Here is a 26,208-nt window from a genome sequence, read left to right on the forward strand (position 1 = left end):
GGTGCATGTAAATGTGCTCAATATTAAATTCGTGTTTAAAATGTTTTTACTATTATGTTCCTGTCACCGAATTCATCCTGAAAAGTCAGTGTTACAGAGTAAGCTGTGATTAACTGAAAGTAGTATTTCCTCGACAAATTCTTGGTTTCTTCTGACTGCTGAAGTCATGGTCCACAGCATTTTCTTGTTTCCTCTAAATCATTAATCATTTCATTTTTTGATGTATTTGCTTTACTTTTCATCACAAAAGCTTGCAATTTAAAGAGGGATCATTTTTTACATCCACTGTAGATGGTTGGATGGTTGGACAGACAGGTGGAAGGAGAGACAGACGGATGATTAGATGGATGGAGGCTTAAGGGAATGGAGGTTTAGCTGAAGAGATGGATGGATGGATGGATGGATGGATGGATGGATGGATGGATGGATGGATGGATGGATGGATTGCTAGATGGACACATGAATAAATGTTCTACAGTATGTACATGGAAAGATACATGGTTCAAATGATGGTAGGGTTAATGGGTGCATGGTTGATAGAAAGATGGATAAATAGATGGTAAGATGGAAATATAAATGGATGTTCCTTATAAATGGATAGATAGATGGTTGGAGGGTTGATTAGATGGACAGATTAATGGAGGTATGGTTGGATTGGCTTACAGAGGGTTCGTAATTGGTCAGATGAATAGATGAATAGATGTTTGAAGGATAAATGGATAGAACAAGTAGATGGATAGATGGATGGTTAGTTTGATGACTGGATAGTTGGTTAGGTGGGGAGAAAGATGGATGTTAGATGGATAGATTGATGGAAGAGTAGATGGATGGTTAGATGGGTACATGAATTGATGTTCTAATAGATGGATAAATAGATGGTTGGAAGGTTGGTTGGATGGACAGATCAATAGAGGAATGCTAGGATTGCCAGACCAATAGATGGATTGTTAGATGGAGAGAGGGATGGATGTAATCTGGATAGATCGATGGAGCAGTAGAAGTAGGTCAGAAGATCCTTAATAGCTCTTGCTAATAGAGCATGATGGATTGAGTAGAGATTTATAAAGCTGTTCTATGTTCGAGTGTTTTTGTATGTATTCGTCCCTCCAGGTCACCATCTCCTTGGATGATGGACGTCCGCTGGGTCTGATGATACGTGGAGGAGCAGAATATTCCCTCGGCATTTATATAGCCGGAGTGGACCACGGATCAGCAGCAGAGTGCGGAGGATTAAAGGTAAAACCCAACGATAAAATATATATATATATATATCACATACTGAATGTATATAAATCAGGTATTAACAATAACTTTAGTTCTATGCAATCCTGCAAAGTTCTTTGCAACGAAAAGTAAACAGTAAAAATTAAGCTTAATAAAAGCAGAGCATCTTTTGTTTTGGCCCTTTTTTCTTCCCCCTGGTCGGAGCATCAGCTACAATCTTTACTGAATTAGATACATGGAGTAGAGATACACGGTGTACGCATATTCTTGTTAGTTCTTTCTTTCTTTGACATGGGAAAACAACTCTACAGTTTTGCCAGCATTGCAACTCGAAGAAAAGATTTTGGGCTTTACCGAATTCAAAGTTTACACACGAATACCACCACAACAGTCATAAAAAAAGCAGAGTGATGGTAGTAAGGGTGCACTGGGGTCTGTCAGTTTGCTGATTATTGTAAAGTCAGAGTGAGCCAAGGTTTTGAGCAGCCTCAGGACATTGCTGAACATGAACTGCTTGACAAAGTATGATCTTGCTGACTGAATGTGAGAAAGATACCTGAGATGTCAGACTATGTACCTCCAGATCTCCAAACCCGGAGAGCGCTGCAGAGCTGAGGTTACATTTAATTCAGTTTATTCAAGCCATTAGCTAATTAGAAAAAAAAAACAGTCTGGAGTATGGAGAGGTACAAGAAGGAAAGAAGAAATATGTGTAAAGCTGAAGCCAGGCCTTGATTTGATGACAAAAAAGATTTACATACCACATTACCGTGGACGCATCAGGATTTTTTTTTTTGTCATTTTTTGGCTAATGTGGTGGAGTGGAGTGCTTGGTGCAGCCTGCTGTAGCTTCAGCTCTGATCTGTGCACATTCATTTCTAGTCAGGCATGAAAGCCAGTGTTAACCCTTTGAGCTAGGGCAAATTTATTCGGGGTTAGAAACTTCTAGGATTGTTTTTAAAAATTGTGCTAAATTACATCCTCTGATCTATGATTCCATACCAACACCATTAATGATTCCCTCAGAAGGTCTATGGTGGTCTACCCTTGTAGAAAAAGAGGTTCGTCAGAGGCTTTTTGGATAGTTATAGGTTCCTCTCTCTCTCTGTTTTCTCCCAGGAGAACATACTCAAAAGTCTTTTTTTTTTTTGAACAGAAACAAAAACAATGTTAACCGAAGCTGTTTGGATGGTTAATGCTTTGTAGCTTGCCTCTAGAGAAAAAAGGCTTTTGTAGGGTTCTGCATAGACTTTAAAGGATTTCAGTAGGTCGACAAACTAAAGAACACTTTAGAGAACTAGATGGTGCTTTTCTTTTTTTTTTCACTAAGAGTGCCACTTTCCATTTTAGAGTGTATTGGGCAAATCACATGAATTACTCTAGACTAGATTATAAATAATTTTGTCCATTACATGAAGAAACAGCTGCCTTGAATATTCCTGATCTCTGACTACTACAATACAGTAGTTGTTACTCTGATTGTTACTCGATTCTGCAATACATGTTTTCAAAATGGGTTCTACTTCTGTTGTTGGATATTACATAGAAACTTCCTTCTATTATTTCATATATTACACGAACCTACAAAAATAATCGTGAAATTGCTGATAGGACTCTACTAACCATTTTCACAATATAGTATTATCTAGAACAGACCATACTTGTTGTAGCACTGCAGTCACGAGCACCAGCGTCAAGCCGAAGACCAAGACTACCAGAGCTTGAGTCTAGATTGTCTTTAGGAGTCAAGGCCAGATCAAGATCAAGTCCTTTGGAAAGCAACGACGAAGCAAGATCAAGACTGAAAGACCAACAATCCGAGCCTTTACTTCAGCTAGTTCGATTCAGGCATTGAGCCAACGATTTGTCTGGTCTAAAAGAAAAATGTATTTTTTTGTATGTAAAGTCACAAGCATTATGTTATTTTTTACAATTAGACGAGACAGGCACCCAAAGCCGAGGAAAATTCGAGAACAAAACAGAATGAATCCAAAATAAGTACCGCTTATCCGAACTTCTCGGGTCACGGGGAGCCTGTGCCTATCTCAGGTGTCATCGGGCATCAAGGCAGGATACATCCTGGACGGAGTGCCAACTCATCGCAGGGCACACACACACTCTCTCATTCACTCACACACTCACACACATTACGGACAATTTTCCAGAGATGCCAATCAACCTACCATGCATGTCTTTGGATCGGGGGAGGAAACCGGAGGAAACCCCTGAGGCACGGGGAGAACATGCAAACTCCACACACACAAGGTGGAGGCGGGAATCGAACCCCCAAACCTAAAGGTGTGAGGCAAACATGCTAACCACTAAGCCACCGTGCCCCCCATCCATTGAGTTGTGAATAACTAATGAATAGTTTAGACTTTCCAACGTTCACAATAACCCTAAGAAAGTTAGATTTCACGTTTTAGACTTTTTCATGATAATAAACTTTCTTGTTATTTTGTCTGAAAGTGTTTATCCGAGTGAGTGACTGCGCTGCTGTTCGTCTTTGCTAGCTGTCGGAGCACTTCATTCCCTGCTCATCGTGAATCGCTTATTTCATGAGCCATTCTGGTCCATGCAATAATCAGCACTAGTTTTTTGCTAATGCAGAAGCACGACCCTCAGTTCTGGAAACAGACATCAACATTCTCCAGATCTTTGAGTACTTATGAAAATATTAATGAACAGCTTTTCTGAATACTATTTTGGGATGGGGATGGGGATGGGGTGTGGTGGGGTGGGGGCTTTTAGTGTGATTGTTCTGATTTGGGAAATTTACAGTGAAGCTGGAAAAACAAAAACAAAAAAACAAACAGCGGGATTTATTTTTTAAATGGTGGAACTGAGCTGTGTGATGATGCACAAGGTCACAAGAAGAGACTTGATCTGTTTATCTTCCACTCAAGTTCACTTTTTTATATATAATACAAAGTATGTGAAATTGAACCTGCACGCAAAAGAAAAAGTAATATTAGGCTAAAGAACATTTTGGAACTGAAGTAGAGAAATTGACTGATACAGAATGAATGACCTCACACAGAAATACACATCCAGGGCACACACACACACACTCACACACACACACACACACACACACACACACACACACACACACACACACACACACACACACACACACACACACACACACACACACACACACACACACACACACACACACACACACACACACACACACACACACACACACACACACACACACACACACACACAAATCCTGCCCAAACTTACTCATACAGCACTACAAGGCTTTTGCAGTAAGAGCTGGGAATCATAATCCACTTTATTTTTATTTGCATACTGTACTTCCTTAGGCCATTCATTATAAGCCTGTTCTACAAACCTCTCTCTCTCTCTGTCTCTCTCTCTCTCTCTCTCTCTCTCTCTCTCTCTCTCTCTCTCTCTCTCTCTCTCTCTCTCTCTCTCTCTCTCTCAAAGCTGCACTTTTCTTTTTCATTACTCTTTATCCTGGGCTAGTTGTCACTGATCGTCCTACAGAATTCACTTCTAACCCCACTGCAGCAAAAGCATTGAATGTAAATAAACACTCTTCATGTTTAGAAAGATTAGATTTGGAATGGAATAGATTAAAAGATAGCTCTATTTCACAGTTTATTTGCAAAAAAGTAGAGGTCCAACTCCAGAGTAACGTGGCGGAAAAGTACTAGACATATCAAATCCTAGTGATTTTACAGTCGTCCATGGCAGAGAACCAAGTTGCCTGTGCTCTATGGGTGCAAGGGATGTTATTCTCTCTCTTTCTTTCTCCCGTTCTCTAGCCAATCGTGTATTTCTGTGAGATCGGTTATGTGATAGAGGTTAGATACTGTACCATGCTGTTACACTGCCCTGTGATGCAGCATGAGCAACAGTTTAAAAAAAGAAAAAGCGGCTGGTCAATAAGGAGGTGAACAAAATAAGGCTTCCAGATAAGTTGGTCTAAAATACATGTAATGTAGTTTTCAGATGCTCTTGTTTTAGTGCCGTGTCTTATGTTATGTTCTCATCAAATTAACCATGGTTTGTCTCTATCCATTCACCTGGTTTTTGTCTTACAATATACAGAACGAGAGTTTGTAGCTGCTGTTACATGAATGACTGCTTGTTTTGCTGGCATTCTACATAAAAAGTAACTGTAGATGGATTAAAAAAACACACACACACACACACACACACACACACACACTCAAACAGTCATTCAGTATACATCCATGTCCATGTATATTACTCAATTGTTGTTTTAAACACCAAATTTCAATACCTCATTGTTACTCCCCTCGAGTTGAATACAAGGCTCAGGTCGTTCTTGGTTTCAACAGACATTTATTTTGGACAAGTCTTCAACATGTCTTGTAGCCTTTATGCCCCGACGATGCCAATAATGCCGAAAATGCCGTCAGAACTATGAAAGAACATACATAACTTAAATAAAGTGCACATTCAACAAGTAAGAAAATACACTTAAATTGGCCGATTACACATTAACACAGTTACATACAAAAAGGCAATTAACAACAAACACACCTCATTGGCCTCTCTAATGCAAGTCATGACCTAATGGTTAGAGAGTCTGACTCGTAATCCTAAGGTTGTGGGTTCGAGTCTTAAGCCGGCCACGACTGAGGTGCCCTTGAACAAGGCACCGAACCCCCCCAACTGCTCCCCGGGCGCCGCAGCATAAATGGCTGCCCACTGCTCCGGGTGTGTGTTCACGGTGTGTGTGTTCACTGCTGTGTGTGTGCACTTTGTATGGGTCAAATGCAGAGAACGAATTCTGAGTATGGTTCACTTAGCTGTATGTCACTTCACTAACACAAGAGGAATAAACTTGAGGGTTCACAGTTTCTTCTTCTTTAACCAAAGAACAGCAATATTAACTTCTTTCAAGTGCAACTCGTACAGACATCACTAGCGTGTACTTCTACCTTTAGTGCCCCCCGGAAGCGTTCTCGATAGCAACAATTAAATAATTCCCCAGTGAAGCAAAATGATACAGGTATGTTCCCTCTCACTTTTCTATAGTTTTAACCAATAGCATAAAATAAATTAACATTAATAAAAATATATTGCTGTTTTATTCTAATAATTATTTGAACATTTTTTACTATTTATTTCCTTAAAACTGTAAAGTGCATACATTACGAACTGAATGTACATATAATGAAGGTTGCCTCTCGCGACAGCTACACTCATCAAACTGTATATATGTTTACTAAAAGCCTCTTCGTGTACAATCCTCTATTTCTGCACAATGTATTGTATAATATATATATATATATATATATATATATATATATATATATATATATATATATATATAGTATGCACACTGGTTGACTGGTTTGTCCCGTCGTGTTTTGTGTCTGTTTGTATCTTTTGGCTCACACATATACATTTTACCACATTTTGGCAGACTTTTTTATCCAGAGTGACTTACAGTAAATCTTATTTATACAGCTGAGCAATTGAAGGTTAACTGCCTTGCTCAGGGACCCAGGAGTGGCACCTGGGTGGCACCTGGGTGGCACCTCGGTGTCCCTGTGATTTAAACTCACAGCCTTCTGATCAGTAGCCCAACACCTTGTCCGCTAAGCTACCACATCCCCATCACACTGTTTGCACTAGGATGCACACGATGCACTTTATGTATCTAGGACAACTTACGCTAAGTACTTAGCTCTGTGTTGTTTTATCTAGCACCATGTCTCATTTGTACTCTGTGTACAGTGTCAGCTATCTATGGTAGAAATGACAATAAAAACTTCTTGACCCGTCTTGACTTGACTTGACTAAAACCTGTTTGCTGTAGTGTAAAAGGAATAAAACACTTTAAGCCGTATTGTTATTGTAAAGTGTTTACATAATTTGGGGTAGTAACAGTACACTAACTCCTCTTCACCTGTGCTGCATCAAATCAGGAATTTATTATAATAATTATTAGTATTTTTTAGGAGATAATCTGACCAAATCAAAATTATTTATATTTAAATTTACAAACGTTTTTGAAAATGGTTCCATATAATATAAAATAATCATCTGGCGTTTCGAGTCTTTGATTTGTCTCAGCGAGTTTAAACAGAAAACAAATTAGGACCTTACTTTATAATCTCAGTGCTGGGCTTTTAGTTTTATTGAGTTTCGGTTTAAGAGCTAAAGGATTTGGGGATTGACAAGTCAAAGAGGTGCTGTGAGGAGTATTGGGGGAAACAGCTCAATGTTTTTAAGTTAAAGCTGTGACTCAAAGACGGAGCTCAGAATTACAAACTGCTCTCTTAAGGCGCCGTAAATATTTTCCTCTCAGCCAGCTGTGAATAATGCTTTTGGTGAGGTGCTGGACTCAGTGACGTTGTGCCATAAAGCAGATTGGTAGTAATAACGATCTACCTGACGCTTGTGGAGGTGTTTTTCTCTGCTGTTACTTTATATGTGTGAGAATTGAGACAGCTGTCTGATTGGCTTTGCCCTCTCAGTGGGAATGTGAACCTCCTGGGTCGATAACCAGCATTTCATCAATGTGTCTGCACTGCTAGAATACTCACACACACACACACACACACACACACACACACACACACACACACACACACACACACACACACACACACACACACACACACACACACACAAACCACACATTTCGTCACATACTGAGACTTTGTCAAACGTGGTCTGAACACACAAGTTTGTACCATCAGAAAAAATAGGTTTATTTGGAGAAAGGCGTCACAATCACAGGTGTGTTTTGCTCACTGTGGATCAATTATGCAACAATGTCCAGTTTATTAGAACTTATGACAACAGATTTAAAGCACAGTGAAAAAAGACTTAGACCCATTCTGAAAAATGATTAATGTTAAGCAACAATGCATTTAATATTAAGGAAATTGAACGTTTCTGCATTTAAAATGATTATATAGAGCAGTACACATTAATTAAACAAAGTAAGTCTTTGCTGCTATAACTTTAGAATTTATAAAGAAAAAAATATTAGTTTTTGGGTAAAGTTTTAAAAGGAAATTAGCTGGTAGCTTTCATTAGATCTGCGAGAATTTGACATGGTTCATTTGGAAACTTCTTTATTTTGCACTCGAAACCTCACAGCCTTCATTCATTTTTTTTTTATCAGAAAATTATTATTTAATATGTTGAATTTTTTTCTGTAACATTTTTTTCTGTGTAATTTTTTATTGGAATTTTTTTTCTTTGTTTGTTAGTTTTTTTTTTCAGATGCCACAAAATGAACATTTCTACTAAAGAAATAAAGTGCCTAAGACTTTCAGTAGCTTTTACTATTTGTATTTAATTATTTTTTTTTAAATGAGGCCAAAATATTGGATTTCCATCTTATGGGTCTTTTGTGGGTTTGTATATTCAGTATTGTATCACTTTGTCGTGGCAAAGCTCCAGAGTATGAAAGTAGACACTCAGGGCTTTGGGAAAAATTCCAAAAACACCAAAAACGTTTTTGCCCCAAATCAATATATCTTATTAAGTGCATGGTGATATCAGATCAAATCTCAAGGCATCTATAAGCATGTAAAATATTAAACAGTTATCTTCAACCACTTAAATTCTGTGTAAGGCTAAAACATTTCCAAATGGCATAAAACCTCTCAAAATGATATAATGCCGTTATTAATTGCACAAAGCATCTAAAAAAAGCAGCCAGCCTCTAGAAATAACAACAACAAAAAAAGAAATGGTACAAAAAATGTAAAAAACCGGCACAAAAAAACACGTCCAAATGATACAAACCACAAACAAATGCCACAAAATGTCGCCAAATGGCGCAAAATTAAATACCAGCTGCCAGTAGCATGAAAGTCTCAATAATAAAAATGGGCAGTTTTGCAATAACAAGTCTAAAATGTTCGCATCTTATTTAGTTACTCCCCCAGAAAGCTTTCATTTATTAAACATAAATAAATAAATAACATAACATAAACATAAATAAATACACATTTATTGCAGATTATTCAGGTTATGTCTTTAAATATGTTTATGATAAGGTTTACATCTCAACCTATTAGAACAAGTACATTAATATGACTCATGTTAGATCTCCTGTCATGGAAAATTATACAACATCTTCTAAGCAACCAGATTTGAGCTCTAGGCTTTGTTTCTTTAGTGAGAACTGCAGCACAGATGCAGCACAGATGCACCAGAGCTGTTTGGTTACAGCTCAAAAAGAGAAAAGGAAGAACAATTTATTGAGGTTTTCTTTTCCCACAGAACAAAAATCTGTTATGTCTGACGGTTGAACGGAGAGTTTGTGAAAGCTGTATTCGCTTTTTTTCCAGCAGCACTGCGTTAAAGTTTGTTTGTTCATTAAAATATGAGATGGAGTGGTCTGAAGGAGAAAGTCAGGTTAATGAATTGACTCGAGAGTGTAGAGACCAGACGATGGTAAACAGCCTCAAATCAGCCCAAGATTCTCCATCCGTGTGTGAACTTCAGAGGAACTTTTCTTGACTGATGTGCAAGTGTTTGTCCCATCTGTAAGGCCCTGTGTTGGGTCTAATTAACATCTGGCCTCATCACAGCACCGTTGGATATGACTGCAGCCGAGTGTCGGAGGACGTGTCTATCAGTCAGACGCCGCCGCCGCCGTCTGGACCGTTCTCGAGATGGATGTAGGGATGGCGCTAAGGCAGAGGACCTTATTTTTCAGCATGTGTGTGAGTGCTCTCCGGTGTGGTATAATAGTACACTTTGTTTTCCTGTGTATTTTATGACCAGCTGGAGAACACTGAGGGGGGGAAAAATAGTGCCGTAGATCTCCACAAGATACCCAAGGTTTGCCTCGAATCAGGTTAGTGCTATTGTAGAGGAGAGAGAGAGAGAGAGAGAGAGAGAGAGAGAGAGAGAGAGAGAGAGAGAGAGAGAGAGACTAAGAAAGAGAGTGAGTCCTTGAGGCTTGGTCCTAAGCAGACGCTCCACTTTTCAAAGCAAAAAGGGATTTATAGTCGCAGGAGGTTGTAGTGGAAATAGCACAGAGATTAAGAAAAGAGCGATCGACCCTTAAGAGGGAAAAACGTGCACTGTATATCGATGTGTACGAATAATGATATGAAAAAAAAGATGAAGAAGATGAAAGAAGCTTGACAATGATCTCTGAGATTCTGGGACTTATAAATCAGGTGCTGTCTTTTCTCTCTCTTTCTCTTTTTTCTCATCCTGCTGTACTGTACTTCAACAAATTACAGCTCACTTCCTCTACTGAGTCCTCTGCATTAGCACAAAAAGGGGAACAAACATGAATGCATCAATATCTAATCTCCCTCCTGTCTTCTTTGTGCACAGGGCAGAACAAAGAAGAAAATAAAAGCGTGGCAGGAACCACCAGGGTGTAAAAACGATAGATGATTTATCCTCTCTTTGATAATTCCCCATTCATTCTTCTCTCTTCCTGAATCCATTCCAAAGCCCAGTTATTATCTGGGCAACTGGACATGAAAGTAATATTGACCTTTACTAAATGCCAGTGCATCCATTCATCCAACCATTCAGCCAGCCAGCCATTCAATCCTATATCCATCTATTCATCCATCCATCCATCCATCCATCCATCCAACCATGCATTTATCCATCCATCCATACATCCATCCATCCATCCATTCATCTATCCATCCACCCATCCATCTATCCATCCAACCATGCATTTATCCATCCATCCAGCCACACATTTATCCATCCATCCATCCATCCATCCATCCATCCATCCATCCATCCATTCATTCATTCATCCATCCAGTTTCCATCCATTCATCCATCCATTCGAATAATTTCTTTGTGTAAATAAGTTATAAGAATTTAAATTTAAATAGCATAAAAAAGCAGAATGATAATAAATAATGTTCTTTGTTGTCTCTATAAAACCTTGTGTGGACTCTAGGTTTCTAGATAGAACCCCAAAGAACCTTGACCCCAATGAGTCCATGACAAAGATGTGCCCAAAAATGGTCATAAATTGAGTTATTTTTTAATTAAATTTTTTGCTGACACGATCTCACACTGTAGAGTTCTCAAGTTGCTTATCCTCAACCTGAAGTGACAAAAAAAAGTATTTTTTCTTTCTGACACCGACAAGGACAACCGGCTGTTAGAATGAGAAGAAACATACCACCACACTGTGTGATTATTGATTTTTAAGTTCAACAAAGAAAGAAAAATGATCAGACTTTTTTTTCGGAGCGACGAACAGAATTGCTTAGGAGGTGGCGTCAGAAACATGTCCCATTGTATGTTAGGACAAGTAGATCAGTATTTAAGAATACGTATCAAGCTAAAGTAGAAATCGTACACTTTGGATCTAGAAAATGAGTGTGGGTTTAAGTGTTTGGAGAAAATATGGACTGTTTAAACATGTGGAATCAGGTGTACAGTCACCTTTTACACCTTTTACACTTTCATCTGTCATGTTGTATTCATGGTGACGTCATATTTGAAGGTAGGCTCTCCCATATTTTGAGAAATGCTTCAGAAAACTGAGTCGGGCCGAATAGTAAACAAAAATCAAAAACAAAAATCAAAACAAACGTGTAGCCAATGAGCAGAAAGGGGCGGGGCTTGTCAATATGGGCGGAGAGAGTTTTCAGTGCGCATGTGTGACATTAGCAGAAAGCGGTTTTAACATTGACATGGAGGATAAAAACAAAGAAAGAAAGAGAAGAAAGGCTTACGATAAGGCGAGAAGTAGGACGTGTTAATATAGGATCAGCTTTCCAGCGCTGGAGAGAACTGAAGGAGCAGGAAGTTGGCCACATATTCACAGGTTGGAGTTTCCCGAGTCAATAACTCCTGAGCTAAACGCTGTTACTACACAAATAACACCTCTTTTCTATCGTAGTAATGTAGAGAGGCAGCTACAACCGCGTTTTGTGTAGTAACAGCGTTTAGCTCAGGAGTTATTGACTCGGGAAACTCCAACCTGTGAATATGTGGCCGACTTTACTTAAGACGCCGAGGCGCTTTTTTCCTTCTCGATAGGTGAGTAACGTTGGTTTTGCTTTGTTTCACAGAACTAATACAGTAATCCCTCGGTTAAAGTTTCGCGGCCTCAGTGCATCTGTGATTTTCTAAAGATTATTCATCGAAAAATAAAAATAACAACGTTTCCCAGGATGCCAGACAAAGAGAGAAACTCTCTCAGAGGCTTTGTACATACCCACGGCACTCAGACAAGGCACGTGATTGGTTCCCGGCGCGAGATCGACGAATGAGAGCACGAGTGGATGTATCCCATGAGCTGATTGGCTGCGCATCATCGCATCCTCACACAGCTTTTCCCCTTGTTGTATATCGCCACTCTCATTCACGCTGTCAACTGTGTCTCGCGTATCTTATTGTTGTGTTCGATATTAACTTTTCGTTAAGCCCTTACAATGCCTCCGAAGCACCATGTATAATACTGTATTAAGGTTTTATACTTAAATAGATTTAAGTAAAATATATGTGAGTGAGTGAATGTATAATATTAAGGTTTTATAATGAAATAGATTTAAGTAAAATATATATATAAAGTATAAATATACATATTTTAAACATTCTGGTACCCACACACACATATACGGAAATTCCTAGGGAGGGCACTCCTACTTCGCGGATTTTCACCTATCGCGAGGGACTCCGGTCCCCATTAACGAGGGATCACTGTATATGCCGTCTGTTGCATGATTACGCTGTGTGTCATTTTTGCTTGTTTGTTTATCTGCAATCGTATTGTTCTAACCTTCAGCTATGATAGACACATTTCTTTCCATTATTTGCCTGGGTTACGTATGTACAGTATGTGTGAGTGGTGCTATCAATACAGGGGTGGGACCCATTTGGGTTAGGGGCGGGTTTGTTTTGGTGATATTATATGTCGACATTGGCTTTCAAACATCAGAGACCCCGCCTTTAAGTGGGAATTTTGTGCTTTTTTTTAACCAGTTGGAATATAGATACCATAAGTTGGTTTATTTTGTCTGCACGTGAACAGTTAATAATAAAGCGACTTTAACAGCACTTTTCCAGCTGCAGACCTGACCAGACTTACAGTGCTCCTGTTCTCTAACATTCATGGACTTATTTATTTATTTATTTATTGATTGATTGATTGATTGATTGATTGCTCATATATATTTATATATCAGTTATCAGTCTAATACTGATTACCTCCTCAAAACAGTGATTGTTGTATGAGTAATTGTAATGATCCATCAGCTGACTCTACTCTACACCAGAGGGAGCCGTCACCTGAATACTAACTTTCCGGGTCGATCCGCTACTTCCGGTGTATTAAACATTTAAGCCGACAGGAACGTGAGCATAACACAAAGTATTGTTAGTTTCCACAGCATTACCAAGCTGATAGTTTGTGCTGCTGTTTGCCACGTTCTCGTTCTTCTCGTTCTTGCCTTGTGATGTGGATTTGTTTGTTTGTTTCACTGCTTTGGCTTGACCTGTTGATGAACTGTGTTCATTTACTGACCATGACCTTGCTAACATTATGGATTTGTCTGCTCTCGATCCCATGCTTCTGCCACACACACCCCCCCCCCCCACACACACACCCCCCACACACCCCCCCCCCCACACACACACACGCACGCACGCACGCATTTTTATGTTCCTGTTACAAACCACACACACATACACAGTCCCATGCTCCCGATCTTTATGTTACTGCCACAAACCACACACACACCATGCACACACACTTAGTAACATGAACATTGGGAGCATGGAATTGTGTGTGTGTGTGATTGATTGATTGAACACAAGTGTGTTCAGGTTTGTTCAATCAGTAATATGATCGGGAGCATTGGACTGTGTGTGTGTGTGTGTGTGTGTGTGTGTGTGTGTGTGTGTGTGTGTGTGTGTGTGTGTGTGTGTGTGTTTGATTGAACACAGGGGTGTTCAGGTGTGTTCAATCAGTAACGTGAATATTGGGAGCACAGGATTGTGTGTGTTTGTCTGTGTGTGTGGTTGATTGAACACAAGTGTGTTCAGATGTGCTCAATCAATAACATGAATAGTGGGAGCACAGGATTGTGTGTGTGTGTGTGTGTGTGTGTGTGTGTGTGTGTGTGTGTGTGTGTGTGTGTGTGTGTGTGTGTGTGGTTGATTGAACACAGGTGTGTTCAGGTGTGTTCAATCAGTAACAATTTAGATTGGGAGCATAGAATTGTGTGTGTGTGTGTGTGTGTGTGTGTGTGTGTGTGTGTGTGTGTGTGTGTGTGTGTGTGTTTAGTGTAGTTCTTGGCGTCCATGTTTGGAGACAGGTATATGCTGGGAATTGTAGTTCTATATGGCAGTAGGCGTAACAAAGCATTCAGGAAACAGTCGAATGATGTTATGGATGTTTGTAAAAAATGTAACTTTGATCAATATTTGAATCTAAATTTCCAAAAAACATATAAATGAGGATAAAAATAGAAAATGAAACTGCTGCAAGTCCAGCTGACACTGTGACTCCTGACAATATCCAGGATTCTCATAAAAATGAATCACAACGTTGATATTTTGTGATTTTGATATCAAATTGTAATGTCGCCCAGCTGTAACTCGCAATATGTATTGAAATATTTAATAAACATTATTTACTTCCAGTGAAATGAAACCAAACACGTCTATAAAAAGGCTCTACACTGATGTTAGAGTTGGGAAATAAATATTAATGACACAGAATGGAACGATTTCTAGACTTTATAATATTTTTGCTAGATCATCTCATTCAGTAAACCTGATAAACAAATGAACTGTTTACCACTGTTGCTAAGCGACCACGGTATAAGCCTTTACTTCAATCGGGACTCCATGACGTCATCTCTTATCCCACCAATGAAATTCCAAGAATGCCGTATCTTTCATTGGAAACGTCAGAACTATTGAATTTGTTCAGTATCTCTGTGGCAGTATCTTCTCTTTACATGTACATTGATTTCCCTATTGACCTGTTAGAGCATCTCCAGCATTGTGCTGTTTTAGCAGCTTGCATTTCATTAAGCTTGAGATCAGGCTCTTTTGTGCACAGCTCCTGATTGGATGATCCTGTGGGAAGGCAGCGTCAGCTCCCAAAAGCGGTCTCCGTGTTCTCTCGGGGTCAGATGCAGAGCCGAGAGACCGAGAGCTGATTACGGCTTTACAAGCTGCTCTCTGATACTGGATTATTAGGCTGCTTATGGGTCTTACGGGAAGCTGCATTGGGGTCCGAGCGACATTCTCTCACTGTTTATCGAATCGATAACTTTTCCACTTGAGCCACATTTTTTGGTTGCAGCACTCTGTTAGAGTTTCATCGATTGTGTGAAATAGTTGCGCGAATGTGTTCCTCTGATCTGTTATAATCTAGCACTCCATAATATTCCATGCGATCGATTTATAAAAGTAAACTCAGGAACTTGTAATGTGTCATGATTAAAGGTCAGCCTGCTTTAATGCACATCTTATCAGTTGGAACACAGATTGAAAACAGAAAAAACGCTCTGTGATTGGACAAAAACACTCAAAGCAATAAGAGATGTGTGCATTTCTTATTATAAACAAATCTTAAAAGACATTAGCGCTTTTTCTTCTTGAACTCCCAGTTTCAGTATGTATAGGAGTATAGTTGTGTTTGATAGCAAAAAAACAACAACGATTTTTTAAAATGTGTGACGTACAAATGAAAGAATAATTATTTCTTCGTTATATCACAATTCTATTGAATTCTCAATTCTGATTGGTCTAAAGGTGATGGATATTATCAGCATAATATCAGCATAAGGGGGCGCGGTGGCTTAGTGGTTAGCACGTTCGCCTCACACCTCCAGGGTTGGGGGTTCGATTCCCACCTCCGCCTTGTGTGTGTGGAGTTTGCATGTTCTCCCCGTGCCTTGGGAGTTTCCTCCGGCTTCTCCGGTTTCCTCCCCCGGTCCAAAGACATGCATGGTAGGTTGATTGTCATCTCTGGAAAATTGTCCATAGTGTGTGAGTGTGTGAGTGAATGAGAGTGTGTGTGCCCTGTGATGGGTTGGCACTCCGTCCAGGGTGTATCCTGTCTTGATGACCCGATGACGCCTGAGATAGGCACAGGCTCCCCGTGACCTGAGAAGTTCGGATAAGCGGTAGAAAATGAATGAATGAATGAATGAATGAATATCAGCATAATATCAGCACCTACTGACCACATCAGTAAAAATCAGTTACTTGATATTTTTTCTTGTTGCAAAAAAGAAATATTACATTAGCAGATATTCGGCGCAGCTGTCAGGATTGCTGGACGATTTCCTGTAGGAACACCAGGGGACGTTTTTGTGTATTTCCTGTCATGTGTCTTTGTTCGTTTTGTATCTCACAAGTGTTGCCTCGATTGACCCTGATTCCGTTCCCACCTCCCTACACCTGCCCCTCATGTTCCTTTGATTATTCCCCCTATGTATACCTATTGTCTCGTGCACATGTTTGCAGAGTCCTCGTCCTTGTCACCTGGTTTTTTTTCCTGTTTTTGGTTGAATGTTTTCCAAATACCTGTACAATATGAATTTCTTCAAATTCCCCTGTTTTTTTTTGTCATTATCCCGGCATATGGGTTTGATTTTTCTCCCTCGAAGGCACTCGTTTGTCCCGACAACAGCTGTGATTAGCTGCGACTTCTTAACTACGCTGTGGCGATACTCACTATAAACATTACCACGAGATTGCGAGTTCGATGTTTGTTTTATACAACAGTTCTATAAAGAGACATTAATATTGTGTAGATGACCTTTCAGACACTAAATGGTCAAATATTCTGTTTGGTTTTTGTTCTGATGTTGAAAATTAAGAAAATGCATTTGCGGTATTTCACAGTCGGTATTTATCCAGAAAATTGATTCACTAAATTCCTGGGGTTTCGTTACCACGACGTAAAGTGGGCGTGTTTCCGTAGGTCGTGGAAAAACGCCCTCTTTCAAAAAAAGAGCATCTACAATGGATAATGAAGGATTTTATATTTTATATCTATTATGCTTTATTATTTTACAGTTATGCTATTTTCAAAAACAAATAAACAACCAAAAACTACGGTCAGGGTTAGATAATCAAATAGGCCACACCTACCCGAGGACGCAATATCTGTTAAAATCATGCTTCCTTGCACCACCCAAAAACGATCATTACATTTCTGTATGTCCATCCATATTTATTCTGTTTATTTTGTGTGTGTATATAGATGTATATATTCATAATGACATTCCTTTTGTACGGCTATATCTGTCACACACATATGTATCATACTTATATAAAAAACACACTATATATACCCTTATTCGGTTATATGTACATATTACTACACCGTCCGTATAACCTCATACCCTTATTTATTACACTGCCACTTTTACACAAAGCCATCTATGCACTTCTGGTTAGATGTACCTTGTACCTCTGTACATGTACCTTGCACAATGACAATAAAGTTGAATCTAATCTAATCTAATCTAATCTAATCCCTAATTTAAACATGCCCAAAATGTGGCTCTAGGATTTAGACTCAAAACCTTCTGATTAGTGATCCAGTGTCTTACCCAATGAGCTTCTACTTCCCTATCTCTACACTTAGTTTATAGACCATCAGCTCATTGGCTAGCTCCAGATGAGCTCATAAGTTTACATCCCCGGTGCTGAATCAGTGAAATGTTACAAATTCTAAAGAGGGATTTTATAAATTGCAGCACTGCCCTGAATAAGATACGTCACATAACAGATATTTCTGGTGTAATTGGCTTCCCTTCTTTTTTTTATTCATCTTTAGCTGACAAGAAGTTATATTCATGGGGAAAAATAAACGTTCGCCGTATCTACTAATGATGTCATTAACTCTACTGCTGTAACCGTTTCAAAGTAGGGAGTAGAATCACACGTACCGAACACAGACGAATGGAGGGATAAGAACCTTGAAATGTCTTTCGCAGCACAGAATTTCTTCCCAGCTTTTAGCGATCTCATTAAATTCACTCCCTGTCTCCTGGGCTGCAGGTTGGAGATCAGATTCTGGAGGTGAACGGGCACAGTTTCCGCAGCATTGCACACGACGAGGCTGTGCAGATCCTCAAAAGCTCCTGTCACATGCTGATGACCATAAAGGACGTAGGACGACTTCCTCATGCTCGCACTGTAGTTGATGAGACCAAGTGGATCTCAAGCCCACAAATTGCAGAGAGCTCAGCCAGTGCTGCCCTGAGGTGAGCTGATTAGGATGTGGTAGCCTAGTGGTTAAAGTGTTGGACTACCAATAGGTATGTCGTGAGTTGGAATCCAAGGTCCACCAAGCTGTAACTGCTGGGCCCCTGAGCAAGGCCCTTAACTCTCAGTTGTGTAACCTTCCAATTATTAGTCCAACACTTTAACCTCTGAGCTTCCATATCGCCTAAAACTCTGATTACACTTTCATATCAACCGAGCAAGGACTCAAACCCTGAGCCATCCAGTGACACACTTAACCCACACTCCCCCCACATTATACATCCTGCTTATACAATTGTCGAGATGGTAACACTTTACAACACAACTCCTAGGTAACTATTCTGGAACTCAGCAGGAATGAATTATTGTCTTTTTAATTATGGAATTACTGTAACAACTTATCTTATTCCTATTATCTAATATGAACTGGTAGTTAAATGCCCATTAGGTACGTCAGCAGAAGTTTTTGTCTTTATCTTATTAAGCCATAATTATTGAGTCTTATACAGTAATTACTGAGTCTTAGATTTCTCCTGCTCCCAAACTATGGCTCGTTATAATAATAACAACTACAGATTAAATCCTCATCACAATAACATACATTCCCTGTAGCTAAGCCTTATCTTTCTTCTGATAATATTCCTTTAGCTCAGTGTCTGAATGTAACAATGAGTATCAAATATTCTCCATTATCATGTTTGTCATTTACTTTTAAATAACAAAACACCAATGTTTCAGTAATTATAATTGAATTAAATATTTATATATATTTATATATATTAATTATTATTAAATAATAATAATAATAATAATTCTTCTTCTTCTTCTTCTTCTTCTAATTATTATTATTATTGTTATTGTGTGCAACTGTTTCTGATCATTCTTATGTACTTATGTACATTAATTAGTACGGCGTTTCAGTCATTGTAAATATTCCAGTAAATCATTAACTAATAAATCTTCATTAACTAATTCAAAAAGTAAATAAAACCATTTCCGTTGTGCGTGAATTCCTCATTTCTGTGTGCACTATGATTTGGCTTGCTTTCAGTCCCTGGTCAGATTTCTGAATTTGGGGCCAGAGATCACAGAATGTTTATTTATCCTGTTATGGCATTTTATGCTTAAATATATTCCCAAGTTTCCCCGACATTCAGTTAAAGGCAAGTTGTCCTGTATAAAATGAAATCTGGGTCAGGGCCTGCTGTTGTTCTTTGTATGAAAATGAAGCAGCTCAGAATAGCTGTCGGCTGCTTTTCCAGTTCGTTTTAGACGCCGCGTTGTTGAATGACTCACTGCACATAAAAACACAAACACACACACTTCAAATGAGCAATTGTGTGTGTGTGTTTTTTGTGTTTGTATAGTGCGTGGTTATAGATGGCAACCTGACGGCCCTCTCGACTCTCTCCCTCCTGCCCTCCTCCTATCCTAATGGAGTCAGGTTGATTGAGAACCCCAGGAGGTGCTCATTTCCAAAGCACTCCTCGAGATATCCAAGGTTGCTTCGAGTGCCATGCTTCATTCCACTTATGCACTGCGATGCCCAAGGCAGACAGCAGACTGTAGTCTAGGAACATTTCAGACGCAGTGCAATTGTTTTATAATTGCAACATTGTGCTTTACCAATGTGAGACGTTAATTGGCCTCACGATATCGATCAGTGCCTCATGGCAATAAGCTGATGGTGTTTCTCTTCCCTGCAGTGTGTCAGGAGACGGTGGTGCAGGAAGCGCCGGAAAGGTAAGGCACAAATTCTGTAATATGTCGCACAACGAACACACATAAAAACACAAGCACACAGACACACATGCTCCTTATTTCGTAAAATATGCATTCATATGCTCAAATTTGTGTTCCTATTGAGATGATTTACACACATGGATGGGATGCGATCTGTTGTGAGGATGTGATGCACTGATGTCATATCCAGGATGTATTCCTACCTTTTACTTAACCAGCTTCATGAACAGAGAGAAAAAACTGAGAATGATCATCTAATAAAGAGGAAAATAAAGGGAATAAGATGGGTGTTGTTCGTGTTCACAGATTCTTGTTTATTGCTTGTTATATTAATGAGTTGCTGTAATTGGCAGATCTACAGTAAAGGGGTCAGTAATGAATGCATGGTCAGTGAAGTGAAAGAGAGAAGGCGATATCGCTGAAAACTATTTCAGAGCAGACGTTCTCGCTTCCTTTACCCCTGCTTCCTTCTTCCTTTGTTTTCTTCTCTGTCTCTCCTTTAAAATATCCTGGAAAATATCATGAATCTATTTATTTATATAGACTAAACACGAAGGTAAAAGGGAAAGAAAGAAATAAAGAAAGAAAGAAAGAAAGAAAGAAAGAAAGAAAGAAAGAAAGAAAGAAGGAAAGAAAGAAAGAAAGAAAGAAAATTAAAATACAGAATAAAAAAGTGGAAAGAAGGAATACTATAACGGGAAGAGATTTAATGTAAGAAAAGAGAAAATGAAAAGGGGGATTAAAAAGAAAGACCCCAGGCAACACAAAGCAAAAGAAAAGGAAGAAAAGGGAAAACAACAAGGAAGTAAAGAGGAAACTGAAAGGTGGAAGAAGGTTGGAAATGAAGATGAAGAACAAAGGATAAGGGAGGAATGAAGAAAGAAAGAAGGAAAGAAAGAAAGAAAGAAAGAAAGAAAGAAAGAAAGAAAGAAAGAAAGAAAGAAGGAAAGAAGGAAAGAAAGAAAGAAAATTAAAATACAGAATAAAAAAGGGGAAAGAAGGAATTTTATAACGGGAAGAAATTTAATGTAAGAAAAGAGAAAATGAAAAGGGGAATTAAAAAGAAAGACCCTGGATTAAATCTAAACTCTATGTAGTACACAGTGCAGTGTTATAGTGATGTTACTGCATGGGTTAAAGCTCCGCTGCAGGAGGTGCCACTTCCTCCGCAGTGGTAGAATACTGATGTGTCAGCAGCTTTCTAGACCCTGAAGGCTGGACTCGAATGAAGGCTATTTGGGGTTGGTGTAGAAATAAAGGAGGAAAAAGTGGAGCAAAAGTTTTGGTATCGGAAGTCTTTAGTCTTTTTTTTTCTCTTTTGCTGGCTGCCAAGCCACAGATTGCATTAGAGCTTGAGTAACCTTGGAGAGTCTAACTCCGTAAATCAGCACCCGCTCTCTGTACGGCTGCCGCACACCCCAACCCTTTGGGACCTGGGCCCATGGAGCTCTTTTATTAGGATGGAGTGAGTGTGTGGAGTCTGTCATTGAACCCTACTACACAGTAATGGCAAGAGAGCAAAGGTATCACTGTGCATTCTAACCCCTGAAGATCCATCACCCTCTAGGCAAAAGAAGTCCAATTGGTCAAATTGGAACCTCCTCTGACCACTACAAGTGCCACTTTAATAGGAACACTTGGTCATTCATGCCATATGCGTTCGTACTGCATCTATACACACTGGACTATACACACACACTGCATTTAATTTAATATAACGATCTATCTGACAATAAGCTATCGGTACCACAGGAAATTTTTGTATCTGCCACTTGCACCTTACATGTTACATATATATTATATGTATATAATACTTATACTTATATATATTATTTATATTTATACTTTATATATATATACATAATTCATACTGTATATATATATATATGTATATGTGTAGTGCATTGTAAATATGTCTGGTAGTACACTGTGTGTACTGACTATGTACGAGCACATTGCATCTTTTCCACATTTTCCGCATTTGCACATTTCAACTGGTACTAAGCATTTTGCACATTTTTTTTAACCTGTTTGTAAATTGTTCTATTTATGTTTCTTAACTACTGTATGTGAATGGTTCTGCAATTTCTGGAGCTCGCTCCCAAGAATTTCACTCACAATGGCACATGTGCTGTGGTGATGTGACAATAAAGGTGACTTGACTTGACTTGACTTCAGCAAAACATGCAGAACCACAACGCAGATGCAGAACGAGCAATAAAAAGTCAAGAAAACGGGTTCTCTGTATTGTTTAGTTTGTTGTTAATATGGCTTGCGTATTTCAGATGATGCCCATCCTGAGTTGACCTTATGCCCCAACGGAGCAAATACTTCCATGTAAATCACGTGTTTATTAATTCATCAGCAAAATGAATTGAATTGCTTTTACGAATATGAACATTTTAGTGCTATTGGTATTGTAACATATGGTCTGTGAGGCAGGATAATATTGCGAGCTCTTTATTAATTCTTTAAATGGACAATATATTTAATTACATCTTAACAGTACAGTTGACTAGGAAGATCTCATTTATAAAAACATGCAAAATTCCAGTTTGTGAAAATTGCATAAGCCTAGACAGAAACTTGGCTTCGAGCCTTTCAGGAACAGATGCAGTGTGCCAGTGCTTATAATGTATTGATTTCACAATAGAGGTAGTGAAAACTCCTCCTAGTTCAGAGCTTTAACCTTGAACAAGCGTATAAGTTTCACAGATTTTCCCCCTGCTGTGTGTGTTGAGGATTGATTTTGCGTTGATCGTCGCAACATTTATTTATACACTTATAGATCGGAATACAAAGAACGACCCCCGTGAGACAGGGCTGTGATTGGCCTGCGGTCAGAGCACATCTGCTGTCGGATTACACCAGAATGTTCGGCGCACTGAATGACAGAAGATGGGTTATTAGACCGTACTTAGCCTTCATTCCAGCTGAGCGGTGACGTCTGGATAGGGTGCTGTTTTGCTGGAGAATTGATGCGAGGAGAGATTTTGGTTTGCTGCGTTAAAGCAGTACCCTACTCTTCTCTGTCGGTCCTTTTGTACTCTTTCCGTCATGCCTGCACAGTTTGTAAGAAGGATTCCTTAAATTGATTTAGGAGAAAAGGAAATTAAAAGGATGGTAATGTTAAAGTATTAAAAGGCATTTTAACTTAGAGAGCGATTGTGTTACAAGGAATAGAGTCTCAAGGACAAGGCTAAGGGGGATTTTTTAATTCATAAAAAACATTCAGTCTAATCTTTTCCAATTGCAGTTTTATTTCCTTAGATGTAATTTAATGTATGACGTCTTCTTCCTCTTTTGTCGCTAAAAATAGTCTAAATTGCTCCCTCTTGCTTTTTCTAATAACAGCTACTCTGAGATACACAGAGCCAGAGAATGTGAAAGCTTCCTCTCTCTCTCTCTCTCTCTCTCTCTCTCTCTCTCTGCCTGTGTGTGTGTCAGCCTGCGGCTGGTTTTAATGTACTTCTGATTAAGGAGAATGTCAAAGAGAAGAAGGAAGGAGATGCGAGTTTTTGTGCAGAGGAAGCGGACAGTGGGTTAATGGCACACTGAAGCAGAGGAAGTGAGCGAGTGAATAAGTGCCACAGAATGACTCATAGAGCCCTTTCATTCCCCAGGGTGTGTGGTACTTAATATTAGCTGTGGTCGAGTGGAGAGACCTCAGAAGTCTGGTCATACACCTGGTCACCTGGTTCAGGATTCTTTTGCTGTGTTTTTATTCAAGCCCACACACTGACCCGAACACACACTTCATTTCACTGAAGCAGCTTAGAGCCTTATCGCACTGTATCCCATTAGAAGCAACAACTCCATAACAGAAAACTGTTTATTTGAAACAAACTAGTTCTTTGTTATCACTTATGTTATGGCAGCTATAAAGAGTGATTCCCTCTTCGTCTTCTCTTTTTTCCCCTGTTAAAGTTAGTAAGACAACAAAACCTTCTCATTTCCCATTTACATTTCCAGCATTTGGCAGACGCCCTTATCCAGAACGACTTACATTATCTCGTTTTTTTTATACTACTGAGCAATTGGGTTAAGGGCCTTGCTCAGGGGCCCAACAGTGGCAGCTTGGTGGACCTGAGACCCAACTCACAACCTTCCGATTTGTAGCCCAACACCTTAACCACTAAGCTACCACACACCCTATAAAAACATATACATGTACAGTATTTTCCGCACCATAAGGCGCACCGGATTATAAAGCGCAGTGTCAATTACGGGGTCTATTTCTGTACTTAACCCATACATAAGGCGCACCGGATTATAAGGCGCATGCTAAAACATACAGTCTACAAAAAAGGTAACAGAAGCAAAACAGTGAGTTTAGTTGAACTTTATTCTACTATTTAACAACACACACATTATTTTTTAATCAATCTTCTCCCACAAATCCATCAGAGTCCTCATCTACTGTGTCTTCTTAACTTGGCGCAGTACATTTTCTTGCTTCCTCCACTTCCGAACCACAGATACATTGATGTTGAATACTTTCAGCTGCTCTATTCCCATTTACAACCCATTTGTAACCTGTAGTTTGAATTGTGCCTCGTAAGCATCTGATTTTTATTGGCGGATGGCAAACCAACTTAAGGTGCATTTACCGCCACCTACTGGACTGGGGTGTGGAGCACATAATGGTTAGGAAGAAACAAATGTTGTTTTGCAACATACCGGTCGTATACCTACCAGAGGCGTGGCGAAGGTAAGCGTACGTACTGTACGTATTACTTAATGTCCTCTGATTGGTTTATTGCTGCCAGCGTACGTAGTGTATGTATTACGTCCCTATGTCAGCGGGAACTGGTCCGATAGTCAATCAAGCGAAACGCTTACCAAAGTCGCACAACAACATTTTTACAGATTTTTGGAACTCGGTGCACACATAAGGCGCACCGGATTATTAGGCGCATGGCCGATTTTTGAGTAAATTTAAGGCCCTTAGGTGCGCCTTATAGTGCGGAAAATACTGTAATTTTACCAAGAAACAACAAAGCATACAAAGTCTATTCCGAGACTAAAAACTAAAAGACTGTTCTAAAGCCCTGACTAAAGCCCTAATTGTTCAACCCTCTGACTCTTGTTTATGCACCAGTGATTGCCACAAGCTTGGATTTGTAAATACATCAAGTGCTCCATTCTCTTCATTCTCTTTTTAGGAGTTACTTGTGTGACTTGAACTGAGCCGAGGTTACTTTAGGTCAAGGATACAGGTCTTCCTCAAAGGCCTCAATGTTTTATGCTTGCATGGTGCAACTATTGGCTCATTCCCACATGGATAGTTTAGGCAGAAAACCTCAGCCTGTTTTGACATGTCTTTCCTTTGTGTGTCATAAGGCCCTGTTGTCCATGGCTCTGGCCCCAGGACTTATGGGGACTCGGAGTTCTTTGGATGAGCAGGCCTATCTGCTGCTGACCGAGGCAGAGAGACAGACCATGAACTACTACATCCAGGAGTACCAGAGTGGCCACATTGGTGTGGAGCCTCTCGCCATGGCCCTGTTCGAGCTCTTCAACACACACGCCAAGGTTGATCTAGAGATAACAAATAGGCCTGGATTCCAGCAGATCATCACCAAAATGCTGCATGAGACATGAAATAGAAACTGTGCCAGAAATAGCTGAGTTTATGACTAGTGAGAATGATGAACGAGTACATTATGCATTTTAGGGCTGGCAGACTTAAAGTTTTATTGTTTACAAACTATTGTTTTAGTGCCTACACTAACCTTCTTGTGTCCTCAATTTTACTTTACTGAACACCAGGGGGCATGGTGGCTTAGTAGTTAGCATGTTTGCTTCACACCTACAAAGTTGGGGGTTGGATTTCCACCTCCACCCAGGTTTGTTCTTCAAGGGGTCCTCCAAAAAATATGCATTGTAGGCTGATAGGGATCTCTAAATTAGCGTTAGTGTTTAAATGGGTGTGTGAGTGTGTATGCAGAACCTGTCCAGACCACCATTCAACCCCTTGTGCCAACTGATAGATAGATGGAATGGATATATGAATATCTACACTCTGGA

The 26,208-nt window shown here is 39.5% G+C and overlaps 1 protein-coding gene across 1 annotated transcript in view; it reads left to right on the forward strand.

Annotated features, from left to right (window-relative positions):
• whrnb (whirlin b) overlaps positions 1–26,208 on the forward strand; it is an 84,538-nt gene that overhangs the window by 37,604 nt on the left and 20,726 nt on the right. Inside the window, exons 3-6 of the mRNA XM_027162731.2 lie at positions 1,111–1,236; positions 18,229–18,434; positions 20,142–20,178; positions 25,522–25,713. Coding sequence (XP_027018532.1) covers positions 1,111–1,236; positions 18,229–18,434; positions 20,142–20,178; positions 25,522–25,713 — 561 coding nt within the window. The remainder of the gene's footprint in view (positions 1–1,110; positions 1,237–18,228; positions 18,435–20,141; positions 20,179–25,521; positions 25,714–26,208) is intronic.

This window comes from Tachysurus fulvidraco, chromosome 9 (assembly GCF_022655615.1).
Source record: "Tachysurus fulvidraco isolate hzauxx_2018 chromosome 9, HZAU_PFXX_2.0, whole genome shotgun sequence".
Taxonomy (NCBI): Eukaryota; Metazoa; Chordata; class Actinopteri; order Siluriformes; family Bagridae; genus Tachysurus; species Tachysurus fulvidraco.